Here is a 14,558-nt window from a genome sequence, read left to right on the forward strand (position 1 = left end):
TGTCTGCTATGTTAATTTCATTGTGCCCGAGAACGCGACCTCCAAGGTCTAGTACACCTTTCCTACCAAATCTATTAAATCTCTTCCTCTTGCGCTCCATTACTCTGCCGTCTGGTGTACCCCGCCATGTGACCCTCTGCAGGACATCTGACCATATGACTTGTGTGAAGGGCATCATGTGATGAATTTTTGTAAGATCCCGACTCACCGTTTGTAACAGTACTATTGTTGGCACGTCCCCAAGGTCGTTACCTTCCAAATGAAGGAGAAGCCATGCTGGTGGAGGACTGCGCCTTAATTTTTGCTGAAGAAATGGCAACAATGATTTCCACTTCATTCCCCTACTCCCATACCATGTTAAGTCCATACTTCTGCAGACCCAGGTCCAATCCCACTGGCCTTGCAACTGCCCTCCGGTGAGCCCAGTAGATAAGGCTGGAGCCGACAAGCCATATTTCTGTCAAAAATGAGTTGTTACAACATATTGATGCGAATGTACTTAGCGTATGCAGCAGATTTCCACCTACCCCATGTGCAAAGTAGCTCGTGTGGTATTCCCTGTGTTGCTGCATATGTAGCAGCTCCAATCCTGAATGAGTGTGTGTTGTAGTTTTGTGTGTGAAAGTTGAGGAACTGTAAGGCTTTCCGGAGTACTGCAGAGAACTGATATCTGGTGGCGGCTTTACCATTCAAATGGATGAAGAACTGGCCTGGTTGGGTTGAGCGTAAAGACAGATATGCACTTAATGACCTGACTGGGCAAATTGTAGGATCAGACTTAGCTGGGATGTTGATCATTCTTCGAAAAGCAAATCTTAACGTACACTGCCTGTGCAATGATACCGACATCTGCCAATTTAAGTGTTCTGTCCTGATTCATCTTGGTCACAAACGCTATCTCACCAATCCGTAGGAATGCAAAAAATGCCAAGTTAAACATGGCAGCAAATAAACAAGCTTCGTAACCTGACATACAAATAGCCTGGAGGGCACTAGGCAGCCTCCTCAACATGTCAATTGTGATTGGGTGTCTTGCATCAGGTGTCGACACCAGAGCTGCTGTATTTCTGTATCCCTGCATGCATTTGCGAACTAAAAAGTTTTCAGTAGGGTCAGACCAGCTATTAATTTTGTGATGTCTGCCAAGAGCTGAGAGATGTTGAGCTATAGTTGAGCTTGCAAAGGCCTTCCTAGACATACTGGCTATGTAACATAAAATATCATCTACCGGCACAGGCCAAATCATAGGTATTTTATGATTGTGACGAAATTTGTCAAATGACCTTAATGCAGCTGCATAGGTGTGTTGAGTATTGCTCGACACTGATGCTTTAATTAAGGCAAAAGCCTCGGATTTTAGATAAGCCACAGATTCTTAGGTACTGGTGTCGGTTTGGTTCTGGCTTCTGGTTTCAGCTGACGAAACTTCTGAAGATCAAAACGAGATAAGGAATCTGCAATGCTGTTTTTAAAGCCAGGAATATACTGACCTTTGACTAATAAATTTATGTTGAGACAATGAAGTACAAACTGCCTCACAAACTGCATAGTATTCTTACATTTAGTTGACTGCTTGTTCAGTATGGACACTACTGCTTGGTTATCACTATTTATTATTAACTTTTTGCCCCTGAGGGCATCAGCCCAAATGTTAACCGCAACATAGACTGGGAAGAATTCCAGCAGCGTGATGTTTCGTGTTAGGCCTAAAGTCCTCCAATGTCCTGGCCATGAACCGTTGGTCCAGCATCCATGAAAGTACGCTCCAAACCCACATGACTCTCCTGATGCACTGTCTGTGTAGAGGTGTAATGCTTCATTGGTAATCCAGCATTGATCCAGGAATAATGACGTTCCATTATGATTGTCCAGGAATGAAAGCCAAATCTGAAAATCATCTTTCATATACCTTGTAACCCTAACTTTATGATGGGGCTTCTTAATACCACAAATTGAATCAATGTATCTCCGTAGGAAGGCCCTGCCGATGTGAATGGCCCTACCTATGTAATTTAGTGAACCAATGAGACTCTCTACTTGCTGTTTGGTTGCTTTGGATTTTGACATGACAAACCTGAGTTTATCCTTAGCATCCTGTATTTTGTCTGCTGGTATGGTTAACTCCATCCTTACTGCGTCTAGCTGAAATCCAAGGAAGCTGATTAATGTTGTTGGTGTTACTGTTTTGTGACTGGCTATAGGGATTCCGAGTTCGTCGCAAGTTGCTAATAATGTTGACAGGACTAAGTGACATTCAGACTTATCTCTTCCAGATCCTCCGCATAGGTAGTCGTCCAAGTGATGCATCAACTCACCTTGAGAATTTAACTTTGTTTGAACTATCCACTGGATGAAAGTGGAAATTTTTTCAAATATTGAGCAGCTTATACTGCACCCAAATGGTAATGCTTTGTCGACATAATATTTATGTAAGAATTTTATTCCTAGTAAGTGAAAATCATGAGGATGCAACATGCATAACCTGAAAGCACTTTTGATGTCGGCCTTTGCTAAGTATGCCCCTGGACCAAGCTGCTGAATCATCAAAATTGCATCGTCAATGGATGAGTAGGTTACGGAACAAAGGCTGGGGCTGATGAAATCATTTACTGACATACCATCTGGATACGATAAGTGGTGGATGATGCGGTACTCATCTACTTCTTTCTTTGGAACAGTTCCAATAGGAGAGATCCTCAGGTTTGGTAAAGGTGGGTTATGATATGGACCGGCCATTCGGCCTTATTGTACTTCATTGGAAAGTTTCCCAAGTATGATTTGTTCCATATTGGGATCTTGAGCTGATTTTAGGTTATTACAAACTAAACTGGCCTCTCTGGGTCCTGTGTAATGTAAATGAAATCCTTCGGTGAAACCGCAATGAAGAACACCGGCATCACTTAACAATGGGTAGGACTCCAGGTATGCTAATAGCTTATCTACTTTGATAGGTGTGTGGCCCAATGTTTGCACGTTTTGGGAGGTTTCTGTTGCGAAACTGAAATGTATTAACCTCTGGGGTTGGTTGATTTCCTGTAACTGATTGGTTTAATCGGCACTTTGGGAATGGGTGGCTCCCACCACACTGATAGCAAACATGAGGAAAACGGCAATGTTGTCAGCGACAAAATTTTCCAGGGTCATTGAAATCCCAGCAAAAACCAACTTTTAAGGTGTTTGCAGTTGGAGATTGTGAAGGCTGCTTGAAAGTGGTGAAACTGCAGTTCACAGGTTGAGGAGTGACATTCATGTATAACATCCACAATTCCGCGTTGATTGTGCCCCATGCCTTGTCTTTGGATCTACTTATACGCAGCCTAAACTGTTTATCATAATTTTGCCAACCCTGGCCCCTGCTGGCAGCCAATCTAATTGTGTGCAAATACTTAAGCATTTGCTGGTGGCTTTCGGGGAATTTCTCCAGGTATATGCTGACAAATATGATAAAGGCTGTTGTCCACTCTTCCACTGACTGTATGTCCTTCGACTGGCGTGACATTTCCAATTGACCCATTGAGTTTACTCTGATAGTGCTATCCATACTTTGCTCCTTATCCAATCCCTTAATGAGGGTAGCCAGATCTACATATTCCCCATTGTGTATTTTATCCCTTATTGGTTGGGGGGTGAAGGAACCAACATTGTCAGTTGACAAAGCAACCATTTTGTCACCACTGCATGCAATCCTAGCATTTATAGGCATGTTAAGCGTATCGTTGTCAATGGCAACAGATGCGAGAGCGTGTGTGTTGTGATTTACCGACTGTACTAGTAGGATAGTTGGGGTATCTAAGCCTATCACTACATGAGACCGTGCATCATTATTGAAAACATGAGGTAATACATCACCTGATCCATTCCTCGCGTCGACGGGCTGCGATGACCGGGGGACGGTAAATGACGCCATGTTGTCTGCATCGCCGGGCTGAGAACTTCGATTCGTTGGTTTGTTGACTCGAGCCGATTTCCGCGACGATCTCCGGTTGCTGGGTGATTGGATCTTCCGCTTCCTCGATCTCCGACCTGACATCGTTCTTCTCACCAACGTACGGTCAAGAAATTACACTAAGACAATAAATAATTTATTGGCTGCGTTTGGCTGCTTGCTGGTGTACGCAGAAAGAGGCTTGATGCAGTCACGTGCGTCACGTGATCAGTTTACGATTACCAACACACTGGTGTAAGGGAGGCAAATCCACTGAACTGTGGTAGGGTGCCTAACCTCCCACTTAAACAAATTTGTTTCATACTGGCTTTCACAAATTAGAATATATTAGGTCACTATGAACGACTGATGTTTAAGTCTTAACTTGGGGGAGGAGTTATTGACCATCTCGTGGAAGGTGAGGCCTATACATACTTAGGGATGCAGGTTAGGGACAAACTCCAGAATGCCCATATCAAGGAAAAATTTCGGGCCCAGAACAAATGTACTCAAAAGAAAATCTAGTGTTCAGAGCTGAACGCTCGCAATGAAGTCAAAGCCACAAATACTTATGCTGTACCCGTCCTTTCGTATTCTTTTGGTGTTGTTGATTAGACGAAACAAGAAGTTCAGTGTATTGACACTCTCACACGAAGAATCATCAGACAATAGATCAACCCACCCTCTCCCTTCCCTCAATCGCTTTAATTTACCAATTATAATGGGAGGGCGTGGTTTGATTAACGTGGAGGCTCTTCATGAAAGACGGAAAATGATAAATACAAAATTCTTTGGAATAGGCCCGTGTACAGCCTCAGAGGAGAACGCGTGAACGTGACAAAAAATGCTATGTACACAAATCACGAGAATGCAACAGGGACGTTCTCGCGATCTCGCCTTTTCGCACTTTTGGCATACATTCTTCAAAAAAAGAAACGCACAGGTAGATTTTTAGAAAATTTATTGTACCTAATAAAGTCGATATATTTAATTTAATATCATAGATACAAATCGCTCGATAGTCACATGTTGTCGTTGTACAAAGGCATTGAAAACTGTTCATTGACATGTCACATAAGGCAACAAGTTTGCGTTGAACTCAGTATCTCGTGTGACCGCCCCATGCAGCAATCACGGCTCTGCATCTCCTCGGCACTGACTGGATAAGTGTACGAATTCTGTCCTGCGGAATTCTGCGCCAGTCTGCTGTAACGCGTTGGCCAGTTGTGGGATTGTCTGCGGCGTGTTCTGACTTTGATGTACACGTCGATCGAGTTCATTCGAGAGGTGTTCGATGGGTTGAGATCTGGAGATGTCGACGGCCAGGGCAAGACGTTGATGTTGGCATTATTTAGTTAGTCTCCCGTGACACGATCTGTGTTCGGTGGAGCGTTTTCCTGTTGAAACAGCTCCCTCTGGTGGTCAATGATTAGAAGGAGGTGAGGTTGAAGAATTTGATTCGTGTAGCGATTTGCTGTTAAATTTCCCTGAACCACAGCCAAGTCAGATCTCGTGGTGTAGGATATGACCCCCCACACCATGACACTACCGCCACCGAAATTGTCGAAATCACGTACACAACTCTCATTTCGACGACGATAAACACGTTGTCTTCCATCTCGCCGGTGAAGAGGAAATCGTGATTCATCGCTGAACCACACTCCAGTTTCTCAAATTCCAAGGCTGTAAGTTTTGGCACTAACGCAAGCATCGCTGTCGATGGACCTGTTGCAAACCAGGGACGATAACTGGTCTTCTGGGTCGGATTCCAGCCTCGCGAAGATGGTTCCTGACAGTCTGGTCCGATATCCTCCTCAAACCAGGGATGCGTCCTGCAGTCTCCGTAGCTGTGGCATTGCGATAACGTAGGTGGAACAGTCGAATGTAGCGATCCTGTGCAGGGGTGGTAACTCTTGGTCGGCCAGTTTGAAGTTTGTTCTTGTTGCTCGATTCCTCAGTTTCTCCGCCCTTGTTTGACCTTTCGCAGTTTGTAAACAGTAATATAACCAGTGTAAAAAGTACATCTAATCAGCTGCACTCAGAAATATTCCAGCGACTTGACGACTGTCTGTAAATAATCGAGTCTGGACCAGACAATCCAGTGATTGACACCATGAGCATCGATCCACGCAATTGGAATACAATGACATGCATCAACCAAGTCAGCGAGCCTGACCACCGGATCCCGTTAGTCGCCCTTTACAAGCATGGGTTGCTGAAGACCTATTCTACCCCGGATCTTCACGGGTCAACTGCAGAGGTAGAAAGATTTGGGATGTCATGGTTACCAATGACATCACAATGGTCTGCAAAGCATTGTAACGCAATTTCATTGAAGTCATATATCCTTGGAGACTGGATCTCACACAGCGATATCTACTGTGGAAGATAAAGAGTTTTGGATTATTAAAGAGAATTTACTGTAAAACTTTAAAAAAATTATGAACGGGTTTCTGTAAGTAATGTTGAATCTTTTTTTCACTACAATATCCGACACTACAATACAGTTCATCGGGAAATAAGCCATCTCCACAGATGGAGGAGGCCATAATCGTTACTAAATTTCCGCTTATCCCGAACGTCTTTGCACCTGTTTTTGTTAAGTGCATATTGTACAGCAATAATCGACTCTAAATTCCACTATTTATAATATATGAAAACTTAACTCGAAAAATAAACCCAGTTGCAAATCCTGTGTATAAAAAAATATGAGTGAGAGAGAGAGAGATTATGTGTGTGTGTGCGTGCGTGCGTGTTTGTGTGCACGTGTGCTTGCGTGCGTGCGTGTGTCTTGTGTGTGATTATTAATTATTGTGATTATTTTACATGCGCTTCAAGAAATCGGAGATCGGTTATTGTTTTACTTCTCCTTTTTTTCGTCTGATAGAAACATACCATTAGAGATCGTATTCAAATATCATGTTTGTCTTTTAATAAAACATTAATAACTGCGTACTCGTTTGATCTTGGATTCATCATTGTGTACTGTCAGAATGGTAAAATGCTAGTCAGCAATGCATGCCTGAAAGGCGCTGGAAAGTCTGTCATTGGCTTTTCTGGTTTATCGATCACGTGATTGTCTGGTTAGTTTACAGGTGGGCGTCGCATGGCAGGAATACTACTGTGCGGCATCAGACGTTAGATACTTACTTGTTTATGCGAATTGTGAGAGTGGCGGGTGAGACATGCTTACCCTTCTCGCGTACACCTGGTCATAGCTGAGTTTCATTTCCCATAATTTTCAGAGCTATTTTGCCCTTTACGCTAAATGGATTATTTTTTGGTGGATAATCTAGTATGTTTATTTATTCTCTTGCATTGGCAATTAATATTTATATGTGTATGTATGCAGAGTAGTCTCCCTTTGGCCGTAACGCACATTTTGTTACCATGACAGACCTGCAAACATCATTCAAATCTCATCACGGGACTCGAAAATTTTATTGCCGCTACATTGGCGCCCAACATGGGTCTGAGTACGGTATTATCAAATTTGAGCAAAAAATGTCTCAGTACCCTAATGAACGGCCCGGAACGTGCCTTCTGTTGACGGGTATGTATGTAACAGGACGAAGAATCACCCCACAGCGGATATCTTTATTATCTCAGCTTGCTGAGGGGTTAACCTCTTTGGTCCGTGGTTCCAATCCCTTCGGAAAATGTATGGCTGCTACAATTACAATGTGATAACAAGATGCCATTATGATGTTGCAGGGAGTGGGAGAAGCCAATGGAATACAGCTGTAAGACAATAGTGCCAATGGGAAACTGGCATGTGTGTATGGACCATCCGTATACGATCAAGCCACCCTGTATTGTATATTCCTTTGGGTACGTATACACTTTCCTTTAGACCCTTCCTAGTGATACCATTAAAGGCTGATGTTCCCGTGTACATAACGGAACGTTCCAGGCGACTAACATACATTTCTGTAGATCACGCGCCAGGCTCAGGGACTTTAGTTATTCCCGAGAATACTGGTGGGTGGGGAGGTAATTGGGTTCTCTAACAAAATTTACAGCCACCAGTTTTTCGAAAATAAGTGTTTTGACGTCATACTATTGTTCTAAGTGTGTATTTGCCCCAGGTTTTACTAAATCTTGAACGACAAAAACGGCCGGTGCGTATGTGCATTACTGTTGAATTATTTATGTCAAAGAAATACCATGGAAACGTGTATTCATGATAATAATACACGAGGATTCAGTGTTTTTCGATGTCTTTCTGGTTGACATTAAAAAAGAAAACATTTGTGCATTACAGAATTTCCAATGACTGGACATTTGACGACGCAATCGGAAAGCATGGTTGTGAGGTCCATTGTTTTGATCCAAGGTATGTATGTTACACTGAGACAAAAACCTCGTGAACTCTACCTGCTTAATAGGGGTCACGGGTGGCCCAGTCGTCTTAGGCCCCGCGATTCGCTGTGCAGAGTATGATTGTGGGTTCGAATCCCGGTTCGCCCCGATTATGTTTCTAGGTTTGTCAGCACCATACCCGTGCTCGTGGGTTTCACCGAAGTGGTAAACGTCTGAGACCTGCATCACTTCGGACTTTCCTCCCACATTAAGCTGACACGCCGTCATATGACTGGAATACCCTTTTCGCAAACCGCAAAAAGCCGGAATAAAGAGTGTTAACAATTAAAGAGGTATTTCATTTATGGATATTTTTTTAAACTGATTCTGTTCAATTCTTAATGAAAGTCTTCAACTGGTTTCAAGTATATATGAGAAGATCCTGGAAGCTCAAGCAGGATTTAGAAAAGGTTACTATCCAGCTGACTATATTTTCACATTTAAGTGCTTAATTCAGAAATATTTAAGAAAGAGTGTTGGCCGATTTTATTGCGTCATTCATGGACAATTAGATAATGTGATGAAAAATATGTACTGTTAAGGTCCTGTCTGCTGTGAGAGCAACCATCACATCAATCGGGGATTACTTCGAATGTCTAAGTGGAGTCAGGCAAAGGTGTGTACGAAGCGACTAAGTCCCTTTCTCTTCACAATGTTTATGTCTGATTTTTTTATCTGAGCCGGTTTTGTAGAATAACTATTATTATTGTATGCAGATGATCTATGACCTCGGATTGGCAAAGTCAAAACAATATAATTTGGACAAGACGTTTAACTTAAGCTTCAGGTATATCGATGGTGTAATATCGTGCAATAACCATCAAATCGCCATTTCCCTTCCACTGATTTACCCACATGAACTAGCAATAAATGAGACCAGCGAGACAGGCTCATCTGTTTGATATTTAGATCTATGCATAAAGATTCAGAGTGACAAAATACTCTCCACAAGACTGTGTGACAAAAGCGATGCTTTCAACTTTCCCTTCATGTCGAGCAATATTCCTGCAGCTCCAGCCCTCAGTTTGGTGTCATTTCACAACTTTTGAGGTATAATCGAGTAAGCTCTTTCTACCAAGATATCAAAGAGCGCCATACGACTCTTGTTCAGAAGCTGTTTGATTTAGCTTACAACATTCAAGGCCCCAGTAAAGCTTTCAAAAAGTTTTATTGTAACGTTTCCAAATTTGACGCATCAGTGACAAAAATTATGTCCGAAGCAATTCCCTATTTTGACTTTTACCATATGTTCCCGTGGGTTTTTTCAGGTGAATAAATTCCTTGCCTTTGTATGTGTTTGTGACGGGTGCCACCGGTGAGACAGGATACGCTCACCTTTCCGCGAACACCTGGTACCATCACTTTTTGACAGTGATTCATAAACACATGCTCATGATATAGTCGGAATCGTACAAACGACTCTGCCTTTGGCAGATATTTCTTGTTTCTTATTTAAATAGGTTAGACGTTATCGGCGGTCCAAGCCTGGGGGGTAACTGCCCATTTCAACGATTAATCATCGGTACCGAATGGTCTTACCTTAAAATGCCACTGCAAATCATTACATGTTATCTTTCGCCTGTACTGTTATGTAATTTGTCATTTACTTCTCTTTTGTAAACTGTATTCCACATCTGTCAAGGGGGAGCACAGGATGACCCAAAAACGAGCATTTATGAAAGTGTAGAAAACTTAATTCAAGATTAGCAAACATCAATCACATTAAAATCAAATTATAGTTCTCGCTACCGCTAAACAAAGATCTGAGGACATCCCATTACGGGTTACGTCAGATCTAGACCGACCTTCCGCGAATTTTGACCGACCAATGGAATGACTGACAAGAAGTCGTCTTTCTGATTGGTCGGTTGAAAGGTCGTTCTGACGTGACCCGTTATGAGATGTCCTCAGATCTTTGTTTAGCGGCAGCGAGAACTAAGGTCTGATTTTAATGAGATCGAGTAAATATATTATTGCAGTTGGAAAACAAGGAGAAGACGATCCTTTGAAAGATGGATAGTAATCTCTACTAAGTGATCAGTAAATTGCACGAGTATACGATAGGCCACATATACTAGTCTTATCAGTAAATATTCAGTACATTCTCCGAGCATGTTAGTATCTAAGTGGACATATGATTTCACTTAGTAAGTATGTAAACTTAACAACATATTGTCAGTGTATATGTGTAAACCCACAAAGTGTACAAAGTTAGATCACAGAATAGACAAGCAATGTCGATTTACGTATCATTTTCTTCTCAAAGTAAACATCTGTTCTTATTACTGTTCTTTTCCTTCTTTGGGACCAGTCATTTATTGTGTGTGTGCGAGGGGGCGGGAATCAGAGGTTTTTTATGCGCTTTTGTACTGGAACTAATAACTAACTACCCTTCCCTGTGCTTCATTTTGGATTACCCTCCCAGAATGACAAAACGCAGAAGCACTTTATATTTTATAATAAAATGTCCATTTTACAAGACCCTATTTGTATTACCCTCCCCTAGAGACGGTTTTACTTTTGGTTACCGTCCCCTGATTCTCTATAGCAATAAATGACCCGTCCCTCATAGGTCGACTAGTGTAACGTGGGACAATGTCGTATATATTAAGATTGAGGGCGTTGGTTGAACGCCAGTTGGTAGTTCAGTCTTTTCAGTTATTTCAGATTTCACGGCTTGCCTCTTACACCCTATGGAATTTGTTTCGACGGATAATCGAGACTGGTTGTTCTCTGACGTTATATACGCCTTTTAACACGAGTGCTGATAAACCTAGATATATAATCAGGGGGAATCTAGTCATGTGACCACTACCTGACTGAACACTACATTTCTGCTCTTTAAACACTCCTCGGATGCCCTCTGAACACTCCCCGTCCTTTGCAAACTGCCTTTTGAATACCTGACCGTTCTTGAGGCACTCTTCTCTCCCCTGAACACACTTTTCCTGTCAGCTTATCACACAGGTATATCTCCTACGATTGCCATAGCAATATTTTTGGTTCGCTGACATGTGGCCATTCATAAGGGCCGACACAGATATCAGTTATACTCATCTTCATACGTTGGAGGTGGTGTAGTGGCCTAGTGGTTAAAACGTTCGCTCGTCGCGCCAAAGACCCGGGTTCGATTCCCAAAATGGATACAATGTGTGAAACCTATTTCTGGTGATATTACTGGATTAGTTGCGTAAAACCATACTCACTCACCCATACGTAGACAATGTCCGCCTTTCATGAACATCACCAGTGTGAATATATTATAATTGCAAGCATCCTCTCTCAGTATAGGAAAACAGGACTTTAACAGAAGCCAGAACGTCCATTTCCACAACCTCGGCATCGCAGGGTATGACAGTGACACATTTGAGGCACGAAAGGATGTCTACGTCCATCACAAACAAATATGGAAAATCAGACGCCTTAAGTCTGTCATGGAAATGCTTGGACATGCAAATGTAAGTCCCAATACAAATTACTTTATCAATGAAAATTAGGTGATTGATGGGTGCTACGCGCGGAGCAGGGCACGCTTACCCTTTCCGCGGACACCTGGTGTCATCACTGATTTCCACCGATCCATGGATATAATTGTCATCACCATTTTGCCTTGTGCGCTCAGTGGAATCTGGTTCGGAAGATTTTTGAGGCGTTGATGTTTTCAACTTCCTATCATAAAAATATTGTTGTCACGAAATAATACCCTTGACAATGGGGACTCTATTGACAACGTCATGTAAAAAACTTGTTTTACATCTCTTTTTTTCAAGTGAAGGGGTAGGTACATATACATGTTGATAGAGCCTTCGTTTCATTGTTATTCCATTTCACAAGCACTTTAAATTAACTTATACTATTTTCACAACTGTAATTAAAGAAAACAATGAAGAGCGAGTGAGTGAGTGAGTGAGTGAGTATGGTTTTACGCCGCTTTTAGCAATATTCCAGCAATATCACGGCCGGGGACACCAGAAATGGGCTTCACACATTGTACCCATTTCGGGAATCGAACCCGGGTCTTGGGCGTGACGAGCGAACGCTTTAACCACCAGGCTACCCGACCGCCCCTAAAACAATGAAGAGAGAGTGAGTGAGTGAGTATGGTTTTACGCCGCTTTTAGCAATATTCCAGCAATATCACGGCGGGGAACACCAGAAATGGGCTTCACACATTGTACCCATGTGGGGAATCGAACCCGGGTCTTCAGCGTGACGAGCGAACGCTTTAACCACTAGGCTACCCGACCGCCCCAAAACAATGAAGAAGAGAGAACACTTATGTTATACGTTATTAATATTAGTCAGGAAGTAGTTGCATGAAAAAGTTCAACTTCGCAATGGAAAATAACTCTAAGAAACAGAATATGTCTTTCCAAAAAAAACCTTGTATTTCCTTTAGCCAACATCTTAATCGAAAACTCTTCAGGATTTATTGATATAACATTTTTTTCACCTTGTGCAAAAGAAACTTTTAATAGCTTTAAACCAGTGGAGAAAAATGCTAAATCGCAAAACGTTTATGATTAATTAATGTAAAAGTTTTGTCAACCTTGAATTACGTTATTTCTAGAAAACCATCGATGTTCTCAAGATTGACATTGAAACAAGCGAGTGGCCAACGGCGAAGGATTTAGTGGGGTCGGGTGTGCTCTACAAGGTCTGACAATTCCTGATAGAATGGCACCTGTTCTTTGACTATCCCAGCACGGACAAATATCTTGAGTTGTACAATACTTACATGGCTGTGATGGACCAAGGATTCTCCACTTTCAAAGTGGATTTTCATCACAACACCATAAAGAAAAATAACCTGCTGTTTCAAGCTGACGTGGATTACGTCAACACGGCGTATAAAGGGAAGTAATTCTTACCGGGCCAAGAAATGGACATCACTCTTTGCAGCTACCTACACTTTGGTATGAAGTCGGGCAATTGTGCCTACTCTGTATCTTAAAGAAAATATTTTGTACTGACGGAAACGCTCGGAAACTGCTTTTTGCCCATTAAAACAAGATAGAATATTTGACAGACTGTTGTTATTGAAATATCGAGTAACTACCGATCTAATTTGAACGAAAGTTCAGATGTTTTCTAAGTCCAATGATGGAAGCCTGAATCTTAATATAGGAATATGCGCGTGTGAGTCAGTTAGTAAGTGAGTGAGTGACTATGGTTTTACGCCGCTTTTAGCAATTTTCCAGCAATATCACGGCGGGGGACACCAGAAATGGGCTTCACACATTGTACCCATGTCGGTTCTTCGGCGTGACGAGCGAACGCTTTAACCACTAGGCTACCCGACCGCACCATTAGTAGTAGTAGTAGTAGTAGTATAAACAATAATAATAATGTAATATTCATGAAGAATCTTATCCACAAAATATTCGTCTCCTCTCTGAAAGTGCATCTAGAAAATAACAACTTGACGCTGCAATTGACGTTCCCATAATGCATGATGCATTACACGTGCAAAGCCATGGCACACGACATGGAGTCTGCAGTTGGACATGTATAGTTTTTTACACTTCAGATAGATAAAGGGAAATCATTTATTAGTTTAGATAGGGCGTATTTCCGAACTGTCCAAGCTCTGGGGCTTTCATACCAACAGGTCTTCGCCAGGATAAGTAAAACAAAGAAGGTAGGGGTGGTGTCAAAAACAAAACCGGGACGTAAACGGACATTAGACAGCTTTGATACAGGGGTGATTAGGCGTACAGTGTACACGCTTTATGAGCAGAAGGTACACCCATTTTGTAGTAGAATTCGACAAGAAATTAAAGACATAATTAATGTTTCCTGGACTATATTAAGTATTGCTCTCCATGAGATGGGATGTAGATACAGTGCGCGTGGCGATGACCGAGCAGTTTTCAGGGGGAAATATTCCACCCTCTCTGTGAGGTCACATTATCATGACAATCGCAGTCAGGGCTTCCAGATCATTTACCTTGATGAAGAAAAATAATTCCACTGACTACATGTGGATACCGTCAGATGGACCAAAAGCACCCGTGGTTCCATCAGGTAAAAGTAATCGTGCCATTGTGTTGCACGTCGGAATCTGGGGCTTAGTGATGAATGTGAGCTAGTTTTCGAGGCGAATTAGAAAACTGGTGATTACCATAAGGAACTGAATGGTGATGTGTTCATAGACTGGTTGGAACATCGCAACTGGTCAATCAAAACAACGTTAGTTGCTTTGTCATGAAGCACGCCAGTTATCATAACGTCCGTAAACCAGATACTGTCGAGCCAACCATGAGTAGTC

At 42.2% G+C, this 14,558-nt stretch overlaps 1 protein-coding gene across 1 annotated transcript in view; it reads left to right on the forward strand.

Annotated features, from left to right (window-relative positions):
• LOC124126596 (probable methyltransferase-like protein 24) overlaps positions 1-13,311 on the forward strand; it is a 28,836-nt gene extending 15,525 nt beyond the window's left edge. Inside the window, exons 2-5 of the mRNA XM_046490082.2 lie at positions 7,640-7,756; positions 8,190-8,261; positions 11,574-11,745; positions 12,858-13,311. Of these exons, the coding sequence (XP_046346038.1) occupies positions 7,640-7,756; positions 8,190-8,261; positions 11,574-11,745; positions 12,858-12,950 (454 nt within the window). The 3' untranslated portion in view covers positions 12,951-13,311. The remainder of the gene's footprint in view (positions 1-7,639; positions 7,757-8,189; positions 8,262-11,573; positions 11,746-12,857) is intronic.
• Positions 13,312-14,558: the final 1,247 nt, after the last annotated feature.

This window comes from Haliotis rufescens, unplaced genomic scaffold, assembly GCF_023055435.1.
Source record: "Haliotis rufescens isolate VD_foot unplaced genomic scaffold, xgHalRufe1.0.p SCAF_17, whole genome shotgun sequence".
NCBI classification, from domain to species: domain Eukaryota; kingdom Metazoa; phylum Mollusca; class Gastropoda; order Lepetellida; family Haliotidae; genus Haliotis; species Haliotis rufescens.